The 14,552-nt window shown below is 51.7% G+C and overlaps 1 protein-coding gene across 6 annotated transcripts in view; it reads right to left on the bottom strand.

The window, feature by feature from the left end:
• ASTN1 (astrotactin 1) overlaps positions 1-14,552 on the bottom strand; it is a 292,150-nt gene that overhangs the window by 75,154 nt on the left and 202,444 nt on the right. For 5 of the 6 annotated variants that reach the window (XR_010729358.1, XM_066261216.1, XM_066261215.1 and 2 more), the window contains exons 10-13: positions 13,145-13,282; positions 12,616-12,766; positions 4,583-4,749; positions 1,118-1,312 (exon numbers count right to left, since the gene is read on the bottom strand). Coding sequence is in view for 5 of the 6 variants with exons in the window: in XM_066261216.1 (XP_066117313.1) it covers positions 1,118-1,312; positions 4,583-4,749; positions 12,616-12,766; positions 13,145-13,282 (651 nt within the window). In the remaining variant the exon portion in view is untranslated. The remainder of the gene's footprint in view (positions 1-1,117; positions 1,313-4,582; positions 4,750-12,615; positions 12,767-13,144; positions 13,283-14,552) is intronic. The other variant, XM_066261214.1, reaches the window with a different exon arrangement.

The raw sequence follows: 14,552 nt of genomic DNA on the forward strand, positions 1-14,552 counted from the left end.
CTCCAAAGTGAAAAGCAGGGGGGAGGCAGACAGATAGACTCCCGCATGTGCCCATCTGGGATCCACTTGGCATGCCCACCAGGGGGTGATGCTCTGCTCATCTGGGGCATTGCACCATTGCAACCAGAGCCATTCTAGCACCTGAGGAGGAGGCCATGGAGCCATCCTCAGTGCCCAGGCCAACTTTGCTCCAGTGGAGCCTTGGCTGCAGGAGGGGGAGACAGAGACAGAGAGGAAGGGGAGGGGGAGGGGTAGAGAAGCAGATGAGCGCTTCTCCTATGTGCCCTGGCCGGGAATCGAACCCGGGACTTCCACACGCCAGGCCGACGCTTTACTGCTGAGCCAACCAGCCAGGGCCCTAGAAATATTCTGAATCAATGGTTGGAAACATTTTATTCTTAGGACCCCTTTACACTGTTAAAAAATAATTGAAGGCCCCAGGCAGCTAGCTTCTCTGCATGTGGATTAACTCTAGCAACATTTACCCTGTTGGAAATGGAAGAATTTAAAAAAATAATTCATTCAGTTATTTTGAAATATCATTAATAAAGCCATTAAATATTAACATATGTTATAAAAAATGATGAGAGGAGCAGTGTTTATTTTACATTTGCAAATTTTTTAAATGTCTGACTTAGAAGACAGCATAATTTCCATCTCTGCATTCAACTTATTGCAATGTATCGTCTAGGTTGAAGCTGAGGAAGAAACCCGGCCTCTCGGAATCTGGAAAAGGCGGGACCTCGGGGACGCGCAGGGTCCGTGCCCGTAGCTGAAGACCGCCACGTTAGCTTGACTCACGCACTGATTCCTCTACTCCAAGAGAAGTCAGAACTTGAGCATGAGGTGGTGGTTTCTGCAGAAAACCTCCCAGTCCTCACCTGGGCACAATAAGACTTTATTTCCTATTTTATTGTCTGCCCAGAGGAAGCATGGTTCTCAAACTCTGGAAGAAGCATTGCCGACCTGGAGCAGACCATGGGACAGAACATGCCCTTCCTCTCAGGGTCACAGTTATCCTGCTCCAAGATGCAAAACCTGACACCGACTAAACCACTAGAGGGAAGATGGTCCAGCAACAGCCCCGAACAATAGTTTCTAGGGACATGAGGTTCACCTGAATGTTCCTTTCAGCACTTGTCCGGAAGCCACTTCCTTGGAATGGTTGTTGTAACCAAAGAACATCTCCCCAAAGAGGGTCTGGTTCATGGGAAGCTCCCTGCTTTCCCCACAGTCACCTCCCTCTGGGCAAGTCTCTGCAACGAGTTGGCAAGAACGTCCATCCACGCCGAGCTTGTAATCCTCTATGCAACTAACACAGCGGAAAATAGGAGAGGTTATTCTACCAGTGAGCTATGCAGTCAACTCAACCCTACAATGGGGGAATGACATTGGGAGTGTGTTGAATGACCAGAGATTATGAATATCCCAATTTGACCTCTGACCCTTTTATAACTCAGCTCCTTAGCCTGCAAACCGAGGATCCTTCCACCATGTGATCACACTGAACCTCCCCCTTACCTTTGCAGATGAATGCCTCCAGAGCTGTGGAGTGTGTCTTCCTCTAAGTGTCTGATTTTCCAAAGAGGTCAAGGTAGGAATCACTGGGGATAAGCTTGTCAATGAGTTTAACACTTTTAAATCCAAGATATTCTGGAGCCTTTCTCCAGAACGACCTATATGGCCAGACCCTGCCTTTGTTTGAAGGGTAAGTAGGCAGCCAAAAAAAAAAAAAAAAAAAAAAAGGCACTGTGCTTAAGAAATTAATGACCTTCTAATCTGGTCCTATGACAAGTCAACTAAGAAATTAAGAGGACTGATCATCTTCCAGCTGTGTTCGGATTGAATGTGTCCAAACACAAGGTCTGCCCATATTAACTCCTCCTCCAACTGAACTAACTAGATGCCAGGGCATGCCGTGTGGCACCTCCTTCCACGTGTGCCCTCCCCATGAAGCACGTACTGTTACGCTAATGGAAGAGTGATACTGATGTTGGTAAATACGGGTCAACAACCATACGTCATTAACTGGACCTTATCTGTGGTTATAGAAAGAAGGCTATTATTTGTTAGTCCGGGTAAGAATTATTTTGATAAAAGCTGTCATTTAAAAAGCACATTGATTACATTTGAATATATCTCCTTAGAAATATACAAGGTTTTGAATTTGTGGATGTTCATGGCATTAAAACACATCTTTTATTACTACCTCCGGTGATTGTTATAATAAGATAAAGACTGTTCAACACAGAGGAACAAATCATCGTAGCATCAAGCGGTGAGAAGCAATATTGAAATGACAATGACACAGCCCTTTATGGGTAACCTTGGGCCAGCTGATTAAACTCTCTGAGCTTCAGTTTCCACATCTGTAAAGGGAGGGGGGACATTGAGCGAGACAATGAACTTCAAGAACTTCCGCTGTACTTAGCATACAGCAGGTACTCATCAAATGTTTCTATCATTATTCCTCACAGAGGCACACATGAGGCCCATGTTAATGCACTTGAACTACTTGTTCTTTCCAATTTACCATTTACATACTCATGTGAACAAAGGTGAGTAAAGCTCTTTAATTATAAGAGCCTGTGGACTTGGTTTTTCCAGAAGAGCCTCAAATCAAGGCTAAATAGAGCGGCTTGGAGCACGCAGAATACTCACGTGTACTGAACTCTGGCTGAAAAGGAAAGGAGTCCAGTTAGGGACCTACTGCATTAGTTTAGGCGACAGATGTGACTCGAGGCCCCCAAAGGACCTACAGCACCAGCCCAGGTCTGGGGCAGGATAGCGAGGCGGCGCCACCCTTTAGCTAAAACATGGTGTTTCTGGAAAGAATTTTGAAGCTGGCCAGCTCCCTCTCAATCCATTGAGCATCCGGACAGCTCCCCTTCCGCACGACCCCATCCCCCATGATCCTATGTTCATGGCCGTGTGTCCCACCACACACTCTCCTGAGGGCGGAGACCAGGTCTCGTGTCCTACTGTTTCTCCTCTCTCTAACCCCTAACTCGGTGCTCTGTACAGAGTATGTGCTCAAATGTATGTTTATGAAATAAATAAAGCTCTGCAACTTTGGCTGAATTTACCTCCATTCACTGAAGTGGGCCAACCACAGCTGATAACATTAGAGAGGCATGAAAGTTTAGATTGAGCCTCCATTCATGGATTGGGATGGTACAAGAAACTGATTGTGAAAACTGCTCAGGTGCAAAGAAATAACATAAAATGAAATACAAAAAAATAACAGTATTCCACCAAATAATCTCTTCAGGATTATTCAGCAGGAACTGGCTTTTAGCAACAATGTAGTATGGCTTTATTATTATAAACACTGGTTTCCATTGCAAGCCTATCAGATTGTGAGATCCTTGAGGACAGGAACTAGACCTCATCTCTGCAGCCCAGTGACCAGCATGGTTTATGACAAAGAGGAAGCACTCTCCCTGAGAGTTAGGGAAAGGGTGCAGGGGGAGGGGGAGAGGGGGAGAGAGGGGGAAGGGGGAGAGAGGGGGGAGGAGAGAGGGGGAAGGGGGAGAGAGGGGGAAGGGGGAGAGAGGGGGAGAGGAGAGAGGGGGAGGGGGAGGGGGAGAGGGGGGAGAAAGGGGGAGAGGGGGAGAGGGGAAGGGGGAGTGGGGGAGGGGAGAAAGTGAGAGGGGAAGAGGGGGAGGGGGAGTGGGGGAGGGGTGAAAGGGGGAGGGGAGAGGGAGAGGGAAGGAGGGTAAAAAGGGAAAAGAAGAAAAAGAGGGGAAGAGGGGGGAGGAAGGAAGGGAAAGGGAGAGAGGAGAGGGAGGAATGGAGGAAAAGAAGGGGAAGAAATGATAGACAAACAAACTAGGGGATATAGAAGAATGGATCACATTATTACTTCCTTTATAAATATAACATGGAAATATCTTTAAAGATGATCCCAGTCAGTGGTGTAAATTCCAATTTTGAAGGAGCTACAGAAATTTTTATTAAACTAGAGGGCCTGAATTCTAATCCCAACCTTCCCACTTACCAACTCCCCAGTTCTGATGGAATTAACTAGCCTCACTGTGCCTCAGTTTTTTCACCAGTGAAATGGGGTGTCAGTGCCTGCCCTGTTCTCTCAAAGGAAATGAGACGATCCACAGCCCAGGGCTCTTTAACTACCCCAAGGAATCACCCTGCCTGAGGGAGGGGCTGCACAAAGATTCCCTCTCCCCCTCTCCCCCTTTCTCCCCCCTCTCCCCCTCCCCCTCCCCCTCATCTTCTTCGATAGCTGATTAGTCTCACACCATCTTTCCCAAGCTTTTAGACCACGGAAAGGCCGTCACAAGCCACCTGATTCACAGTTCCACAAAGCACAGCTGGAAAATTCTGGTGTACGTGGTCCATGACTGTGGCCATCTCCCTCATCTGCAGCAATGGGACTCGACTTCCCCAAGGGTCCTGCCAACTCTGACTTGAAAAGTACTCCGCTTACAGTCCTGCAGGCTCTTTTCTCAGAGCCGAAAAGCTGTCCTGGGGTGACCAGTTTATTTGGATATTCTTTACTGCCTTTAGCACTAATGTCCCCCATCCCAGCAAACCGGACGGCCTCAGGGGCAGCTCAACTCACCCGCAGAACATGAGGATGTTGTACAAGGCAGGGTCATCTGGGAAGGGCGCCACCTGCTGGAGACACAGCTGCTCACAGCCGCCATTGAAGCCATCGGAACAGTCCACCCCTATGTGGCGGTCGTAGCAGCCGGTGCTGTCCTTCATGGGGCTGAGTCCAGATGGGCACTGGCACAGTCAGAAAGAAGCCACACAGGTGGGTAAATCGGGGGTGGGGGGGCTGAGTTCTCTGAAAACTGAAGTGTAGCTACGGATGCCTATTTTAACTCTCAGCCGTGAAACCATTAACATTGGCAAGTAACGCAATAAGTTCCCACCACGCTGGACTGCCTTTAAAAGCAAGTGACCTTTTTTGACCTCTTGCTTCTTCTCTCTGGGCACGGATCACACACATTTGCATTAAGGCCGGTTCCTCCAAACAGGCTGGAAGGGAGCGTGGGAGCAGACAGAGCGAGGTGTGCTACCTCCCAGCTGGGCTTCAGGCGGGCAGCCGCGTGGAGGTGACAGGCCAGAAGGAAATGCATTAGCAGGCACTGCTTTGGGCCAGGGCCAGGGCATGCTGCTGTCTGGATTTCGTATTAATAGGACTTTATAACGGTGTCCAGAGCACTCTGGCAACATCGGTATCAGACACCGGTGTTGGAGGGAACGCAAGGAGCGGGCATCCAACCAGAGGAGAAAGTGGACCTTCTCTGGGACCCTGGAGGGAGGTCTGACTGCAGGCCATGCTCATGACCTGCCCACCTCCCCGACACCCTGCGGGAGACTCCCAGATATAAGCACCCACAGGTGTTTCCCTCATGCTTGGGCTGTACCCCAGTATCCTGGACACTCTTCGTGTGAAAAATCTAGCTTTTCTGCACTGCCATGCCCTCAAGAAACTCCACAAGAATGACAGCAAAGGAGATAACCCAGCAAGACATGTCAGCCAGCACCTGGGTGACACGGTGAGCAGCAGGACCACTCACACGGCACCCACCAAACTCCGGGCAGGGTCTTCTTCACTCATCTTGCTCACTGAACATCCCCCTGAGGTAAGTAGTGTGACTATCCCCATTGTACATATGAAACAACGCAGCACAGAGAGCTTAGCTCCCCTAAAGTCACTGCTGACCACGGCAGCGCCACACGGAGTCCCTGGCTCAGGGGCTCCATCGACGGCTAACAGCTGGACCAGTCCCTCACTCAACAGCCACCCCTTACCATTTACTAGGACTTCAGGGCTCTGCTATGTGCTCTTGGTAGTTCTTCTCAAAGCGCCTTATATTACCCTCATTTAACAGATGTGGAAACCACTGACAGCCAGTGAATGCCTGGGCTTCCCGCTGTGCTCGACTCTATCTAAAAGTCAATGGCTACTCTTTGCCATCTCGCTCCTCTGTCCGTGTGACAGATCCCACACGTGGGCATTGTTACAGCTGGTCCTCTCAAACAGGCTGCATGGGGGCCGATGATGAGCCCGGGTTCAGGCAGTGAGTATGAGGACGAAGCTGGCGTCCCTCTAGATCTGACCTGCTCCTAACTGCTGTGCTGTCTGCTGTTGGCTAGCTAACAAGCTTCTCCCAAACCCCAACCAACACAGACACCACGTTCAGAACTTGGAGAGGAACAGTGTTAAACACCTCCTTTCCCGTGCTGCCGCCTGGCTGCCTCTTCCTCTCAGCTGCCGAGCACCTGGGCCTAGAAGCCGGGCCACTGCAGGTGCCCCCTCAGACCCACCTTTCCTCTCCCTGCTTCTCAGTCGCAGACAGCAGGACGTGCACTGATGGCTGACACTAATTCCAGAACTTCCCAAACAAATGCCCCCCCTGTGGGCCGGCCAGGCTCCTAGCCCGGTCCGCCCCCTTTCTCCCTCCGAAGCCCGCTAGAGTGCTGGACGGTGACAGCGTTTGAAGACGTTTCCCAGGGCTGCCGCGTGCTGTGCCAACCCAGATGCGCTAGGTGATGGTAAACAAGCAAATGAGGCAGCTGAGGGTTGCAGCTCACATCCACTTAGCCCCCTACCCATCCACTTCCCTGGCCACCAAGCTGTGAGGCCAGATGTGGCACCAGAAGGGAGCTGGCATCACCACGGGGAGGTAGCCCAAGCACAGATGTAGGTACTGAAACACAGGGGTTTGATCAGAATTAGAAAGGCTGCACTGGCTGCCACGAGCTCTTTTTTCTTCTATAAAACTTGAGAAACATTACCAAAGTAGAGGCAAAGCCAGCCCTCCGGTTACTCCCCCTCACGACACGTCAATCCTTGCCCCAGTGACCAATGACTCATCCCCTCAACCACCTGCTTTTGTCCACGCTGCCCGACCAAGCGTGACCTCAGACCAAGCGTGACCTCAGACCAAGCGTGACCTCAGACCAAGACATCAGCAAATGGAACTCGGGCAGGCTTTGTTCCGGAATCCCCAAATCCGCACATCCTCACCCCACCTGGCCCTGGAGTCTACCTGACTCTGGTATGCCAATGGACCGCCCGATATTCACACTTTCTTAGAGCTGGAGAGAAGACAGTTCACTGCCGTGGATTTTTCTTCTCTTCTAAGCAAAGCTAAAAATAATAACAGCTCTCAGCAGCTAAGGAGTTCTATATGCAGGACAATCTACATACATTATCATCAATCCCAACAACACAGGTAGACTTTTTTGTCATTTTATACAAGGGCAAACTGAAACCCAGAACGATTAAGTCATAACTTGACTGAAGGTCACAGAGGTGGGAGTCAGATTTCTCACCTACATCTGCCTGACCCCAAAGCTCACGTGTGTCCCTTGCACGCTGCCACATTGCCTCTTCTCAAGTGTGAGAAAACCTGGGTTCCCCAGAACACTTAAAGAAATAAAGTCAACGTGTCAACCAAGTAAAGTCGTACTGTCCACGTGTTGTTTCACTTGTCTGATTTTTAAGCAACTCCTGGAAAACATTCTGAGATCAATTATGGATTTGTAGCTTCAGCCCAATATTCCTTCTCTCTCTCTCGCTCTCACTCACATACACACTCACCCCATATTATGGGTGCACATATTTACACAACAAAATACTGCCAACTGTCCAAAGCAATGACCTTGAAGGCAAGGCAAGCTCCTCAATCACTGAAAAAGATGCAATTCTCTTCATTTCACTGTAACTTACTTGGGCTGCAGTTCAGAGTAAAACATTTTGGAAAGATTTCCAAAAAAAAAAGGCACTGAAACCAAAAATAAAGCTTTCTCTTTAACCCTTGTTACACCAGATAACTCCCATTCCCCAAGGAGTCTCATCGTTAGATTTCTCCGTGGCATAAGTTTGTTTTGGCCTAAATGTCCCTCGTGCTGTTGTATTCACATTCTGGGCTCCTCTCCTCAAACTCTGGCTCCAAATACAAAGGAACTGCAGCCTCCAGACTGTGCTGTCCACCTAGGCGTGTCTGCAGCCAGAGCCCAGCGGTCAGCCGAGAAACTCGGCGCCAGAGGAGAGTGCTGGCCACTCCCTGCCCTTGGTGTGCGGATACTCCCTCCACTTGGTCCTTGAAAGAGAACCGTCTCTTCAGGATTGAGCCCCAAGGTCATACATTAACCTCTCCTTACAGAGGTCACATTAAGCAGTTCCAGAGCCTCGATCAACCCCAGGCTCAAGAAGAAAATTGTCTGTACTATGGCAACAACCCTCCCCCATCAAGAAGGTCTAATAAATGAGCTTAAATTCCAGTGACCCCAAAAATATACAAGGTTAATCATCTTTCATGAGATGCTCATGGCTTCCAGACTTATTGCTGGTCTGTGGCGTAATTTGCTAATGAGCTTAAAGTGATTTCCCCCATTCTATTCCCTTTTTTTTTTTTCCCACCAGCCTTTCCTTTCTTTTCCTGCCAATGGTTTTGGGTTGACTGATTGCTTAGGAGTCAAGTCGAAGGTCGCCAAGCCCGAGACACGCACACCTGAGCGCAGGTTGTGAGGCGGATGTGCTGTTGGCAAAGGGCATACGCGATGGAGACAGGAGCCCTGGGAGAAGAGGGGCCACTCCCTGGACCCGAGTGGCCTCGCCTTCCCTGGGTAATACCCAAAACATGCAACTCAAGGTAGGTTCTCTTCTACTGCATGACACGCTTATTCCTTTCACTACGATTTCCCGAACGCTTCCCGAGCTCTGATGTAGAAGCCTAGGCCTGCAGGGCTTCTCAGAGGGACATGTTTGAAGGAATTAAATCTGTGTGTCAGCCTCCTGCTCCCATATCACTGAAGCCTTGGAGGCACACTCTACTGTGTGCTGTCCTATGGGGGGGTGTGTGTGGGGGGTCATCTGTAATGGTCTCTGCCTAGCTGCGTCCCCGGAGAGGGGAAATGACACATTTGGTGGGAAACCACTGTGGACAGCATGTGGACAGAGGGTGGCAAGGTCACTGGGCGATTCAAAGCTCATTAGAGCATAATGAACCTGGCAGGGAAGGTCATGTGTTCAACACGAGAATGCCGAACAGCCGACCTCTCGCCCGCCAGGCCGCCTCAGTCGCTCACCTGAGCACGTGCAGACACGTCAGTCAGAAAGCAAAGGCAGGTGGGGGCCACCTTCGGGATGAGTGCGAAGATGAAGGAGCCGGACAACGTGGGCTTTCCGCTCTATTTGAGCACTGGAAGTCATTTCCAAACATTCCAACAAAATGCTACCCTCCGTCGGTAGGCTGGATAAAAATCAGGACATCCTGGTGACAGCCGGGAGTGGCCAGGCTATGGTCCAGTCTACCGAGTCTGCTCCAAGCCCCACCTCCTCCACTTCTCATGGACGGCCCCCAAGGATGTCTGCAACATAATCCCCGAGCCTGTGAACAGGTCACCTTATGGTTGACAAAAGGGGCTTTGCAGATCAAGTGAAGGCTCTTGAGATGAGAGATTATCTTGGATTACCCAGGTGAGCCCGATGTAATCACAACAGTCCTCAAGAGGGAAAAGGGGACAAGGAAGAGAAGAAAGGAGAGAGAGAGAAAGAGAGAGAGAGAGAGAGAGAGAGAGAGAGAGAGAGAGGATATGCTGCAGAAGAGTGGTCGGAAGAAATCAACAGAGCGGCTTTCAGGATAAAAGAAGGGGATCTTAAGCCAAAACATAGTGGGCCGCCTCTCGGAGCCAGATACAGTGGGCGGTGCTTCAAGCCACTGAACCTGTGGCGATCTGTTGCAGCAGCAACAGGACACTGAATCAGTACCTTTGCAAGACCCTACAGGGCTCCACAGAACAGACAAAGGATGCTCCCGTATCTCCATCGGGGCACAGGAAGGACCATGATGGAAGAGGACCCAGCTATCCGTGGCCGGTGGCTGGCCTCTGCTCTGGGAACCCTCCCAAAGGGTCTGCCATCCCCGCTTTTGGAGAGTGTTTGTTCTGGTTTGGAACGGCGCGGCTGGGGCTTGTCCAAGTGTGTGCCTTTCACGGGCATTTGTTTCCTGTCCTCAGAGACCATATAAACAATAGGGCAATTAACTGGGTAGCAATTAACCCTGTGGGAGTCCATGCAGAACTGAGAAATGTGCTCTGGCTTCCTAGAAAGAACAACGGAGGTTGGCAGCAGAGGCGGACCAACCCCACCTGTCTGCCTTGCTTTCGACAGGTGCACTCCTTTCCCAGGTTCCCGAAGGGCCAGTGTGCTCTGAGTTCTTCCTCCTTTCTATAAAAATATCCCTTTCCTGAGCAGTCTTTCTGTGCAGCACCGAGAACTGAATGTCAGGGCTTCTGCGAGAGGACAGAGGCAGTTGGCACAGCCGACGGCTTTGTCCCTGGTCCACCTCCAGACGACACGGGACTGCTCTGCAACACACCAGGGCTTGGGGACAGTGCTGAGGCCCTGGGGAGTCAGGTCAGCTCAAAGTCAAGACCCTGATCGACTTCTCAGTAGGGCCACAAGAGTCGCGATGTGGCACATCAGCTCTCAACCCATCCACCTGCTTGCATCAGGCCTCCTGTGCTTCAGAACCAACGGAAAACAGTCAACTGAACAGCCTGCCAGCCAACCCGGCCCCGCCTCCCTCCAAGAGCCACGCGGACTAGCGGACTTCAAAGTATTATGCTAATACCAAGCCCAGGCAGAACTGGGTGACTTTCTGCAGGGGCTCCAATCCTTATTGCAAATGCATATTCATCGGAACTATTCCTGCTCTCTCTGTCTCACAGATGACAGTGTTAAAAGTACAAAAACACAACAGCACAGCTATACTCCAACTAAAAGGGGCTAGGATCACCAACAGAAGGCTTTCGACAGGCAGACCCGCAGGGCCCCAGGAAAGGGGCGGGCTGAGGGAAGAGATGGAGAGGCTATCTGTGTACACGTGTGTGGGTGCATGAGCACGCTCAGACCCACATGGGCGTGGCCCGGAGGGTCAGGGTACGTAGGATGCTCATGCATGGGTGCAGTGTTTTAGTATTTAGAACAACCCAAGAGAGTGATAGAAAATAATAGGTTGAAATCTGGATAAAGAAATGCAGGGTGAATAGTAAAATACACACACACACACACACACACACACACACACACACATAAAGTGGGTCTCGGCTGGGAGCTGCATTGGACAGTGAAATTGTCTCCCGAGGGACCCGGTGGGAAGCTCATTGCGTGAGACATCTGAAAGTGGACCAGCCACAGGGCGGGGCGCATGCACTGGCCTCCTGGCTGCCTTTGGAAGGCTGGGCCCCACGAGCACTATCCTTTGTAACAGCCACCTCTCTTCCCCTACCCCTCCCTTTGAGGGGTCTGCTAGTCCTCCGCCTACCTGCTCCCCCCAGCTCCTTTTCCTTCCCTTTCCTTCCCCTCCCTTCCCTCCCTTTTTCTTCATTTTCTCTCCCTTCTCAGCTAGAACAGGCTCCTGACAACGGCTGCCTAATCTATGAGAGCCCAGAGGCCGCAGCACAGACAGCCCGCCTGGGTCCCAGGTCCACATCCATCTCTGATGGAGAATGGCTCCCGGAATGGCACAGGTGCTCTGAGAGGGGGGCGAGGATGCCGTGGACGCTGGAACTGGCCCAGCATCCATTCCCACAGCTGGCTGCTGCTCTGAGTCGCCTGACAGGAGAGCGGCGGTCACACTTGGAAGGCGAGGCACTGTATCCTCCTCCAAGCCGGAGGCGCTGGGCCCTGCCCTGGAAACACTGCAGGGCCACGGGGCTCGATGAATCCTCTCCCCTCTCCTTCATCCCACTTCATGCCCGGCTTGCCTGCCTTCGTTCTCTGCCCCGCTCTCTCTCCTCTCTGGGAGGATTGTGCCATTCCATCCTTAGCAGGAGAAAGGGCTAGAGACAGACCATGCTGCCGACGGGCATGACAGTGCAGATACAAAGGCCCCGGGTGCGGAGGGCTTCATCTGCTCCCGCCTCCATCCAGCTGCACGGTTCAGTCAGTCTTCGTATCCAAGGCATGGGAGGCAGCTTAGTCTACTCTGGCCCAAACAGCCTTTCCAGTCCATAGCATCACACGTTTTACCCGTAGCCAAAGTCTGTACAGGTGATAACGAAGTAGAGGACCACCTCTGGCAAAGTAGGAGTTTGTTGCCATGGTCTCAAAAGGGACATATTTTAATTTTTTTCTCTCCCTGTTCTTGGTGCATCATTGACCTAGATAGGTTTCTCATAAAATTTGCTATTAAAATCGATGTCATTTGAAATCAATTCATTTTCTAGAATTTCCTGTTAGAGCAAATACAGTCTATCTCCTACGACAGCTAATATCATATACTCTTAGGCAGCTCATTAGTACTGCAATTGTTCAGAGGTACCTCCCTCACCTCCTAGACCGCAAGGCCGGGAAGAAAGAATCATGGCATGTAATTCAGGAGGTCTCCCCTGGGTCGTCACAGGTCACCTGGCAGGTGCTCCACAAACACTGCCTGCCTTACTGACTGGTGATCAGCCTCTCATCTCCCTCAAGAGAAACTTCATCATTTAGACCAGATGGCAGCTACGACGAGGGAGGATCATTCTCGACCCTCCCTTTTATTTATAGTGCGTTTTCATCTCTATATCTGCCTTATGTCTTATCCCGGGCCCCCCTCCCCCGCGACAAGCCGGCCAGGGCCGACCTACCACGCAGCCGGTGGAGTCCAGCTTGCGGTCCGAGATGCACCGGAAGTTCTTGCTGCAGCCGCCGTTGTCCTTGCTGCAGTCCCGCACCGGCCCGAAGGAGTCCAGGAGAACCTCCAGGCTGTCGAAGGAGGACGAAGTCATCAGCTCCTCCCTGTGGGGAGAACAGTGTGTGTGTGGGGGGGGATGGATGAGTCAAGGGGGCTGCAGGTGCAACAGACAGCATCATATTCCACATCCCTACTTGGCCAACCAGGTCCTCTCTCACATCGTATTGCCTGTCAGTCCTTGGGGGACGTGGGAAGTGCTTACAAATCCTACTGTTATGTCCTCTCCCGTGCCTGAGGCCTGGGGTGGGCACTACTGACCCTGGGGGAGAGGGTCCTGGCACTGTGGGGGGGGGTCTGAGGCAGCCCACCGACTTCTCTCTCCAGCTGGCCAGGGTCCCTCCCCAGAATCCCAGACCATCAGGAGGTTCCCACTCAACCTCTCCGGCCACGTACGGGGCCCCGCAGCCTGGGGCCGGCCTCACCTGACCTCCACAGCATCCTCCATCACGGTCATGTCCGTCTTACACTTCGCCGACGGGTTGATGGCCAGCTCGGCCGGCGGGATCACAAAGCTCTTGCTGAGGGGCAGCCACATGCCCTCCCCAAGGGTGTAGGTGAATCTGCAGGGACACCAGGACCAGGTGGTTAGGACAGGGGCACCGCCGCCCCACCGGAGGACCTGTCACCAGAGCCTCCCGTCCCAGCCCTCGTGTTCTTGGCAGGAAGGAGAGCGGTGGCCCCTTTGTGGCTGCGATGCCGAATCTGAGGGGGGCAGGGAGGCCTCCGCCTGCTCATGTGGCCAGACAGCTGCGGAGTGAGCCACGGCACCCACTCACCGGCTGGGAGAGGCGGCTTTTACCAGGACGTATCACACCGAGTTCTAGTTTCCTCCAGATCTGAAGCTGGGCTTCCCCTACCTTAAGTCAGATATAATTGGAAATATTTTAATTAGAGACATACCGGGCTCCCACCACCGCACCCCTCGGTTAGCAACCTCACAGGGGCCGGGGTGTTTCTCTCTGTGCCTGCAGAAGCTCTCCTCAGGGACAGGAAGGAGGAAGGGCCCCTTGTTCTGGCTTCTGTACGGTGGGAACAGAGATTAGGGAGCCAGGGAGGAGAGAAGGGGGGAGGAGACAGTATCAGGTATGTTCCCTGCATGCCTCTCCAGACCCTCTGCTGCTGGCCTTAACCCTTGGGAGACAGGGAAGACTTGATTTTTTTTATTTTTTATTTTTTTAAATTTTTTTTTATTTTATTCATTTTAGAGAGGAGAGGGAGAGGCAGAGAGAGAGAGAGAGAGGAGAGACAGAGAGAGAGAAGGGGGGGAGGAGCAGGAAGCATCAACTCCCATATGTGCCTTGACCAGGCAAGCCCAGGGTTTCGAACCGGCGACCTCAGCATTTCCAGGTCAATGCTTTATCCACTGCGCCACCACAGGTCAGGCTTCTTTTTTTTTTTTTAGTTCTCATAATGAAGGCTAAAAGGAATAAAAGAATCAATCAGCATTTCAAGAGGGAGCTTAGAGAGACCATGAGAGATTATTTGTTTACTTATTCATTTGATCTCAAAGGCATTCAAAGCCTCTGTGCTCACCGTCAGTCCACAGGATAAAAGCTCGTGTGGGTGGGACATCACAGGGCTGTGCAAGTCTGGTGTCCCCGTTCAACCTCACGTGGAGGGAGGAACAATAGAAGGGCGCGTGCAGCCAGACAGAACGCAGCGAGCTCCATCAGCATGCTGGCCGCAGAGGACTGTTTCAGAGTCCCGCCTCTCTCTCCCCTAACCCACGTGCTCCCCTCTCCGCTCCCCGGGCTGCGGAGATGCTAGGAAACTAGGTGGGGGACGTGAGGCCTTTTATGAGAGATGCTGTCCTTTCTAGGATGCGGAGAA

This window comes from Saccopteryx bilineata, chromosome 2, assembly GCF_036850765.1.
Source record: "Saccopteryx bilineata isolate mSacBil1 chromosome 2, mSacBil1_pri_phased_curated, whole genome shotgun sequence".
NCBI classification, from domain to species: domain Eukaryota; kingdom Metazoa; phylum Chordata; class Mammalia; order Chiroptera; family Emballonuridae; genus Saccopteryx; species Saccopteryx bilineata.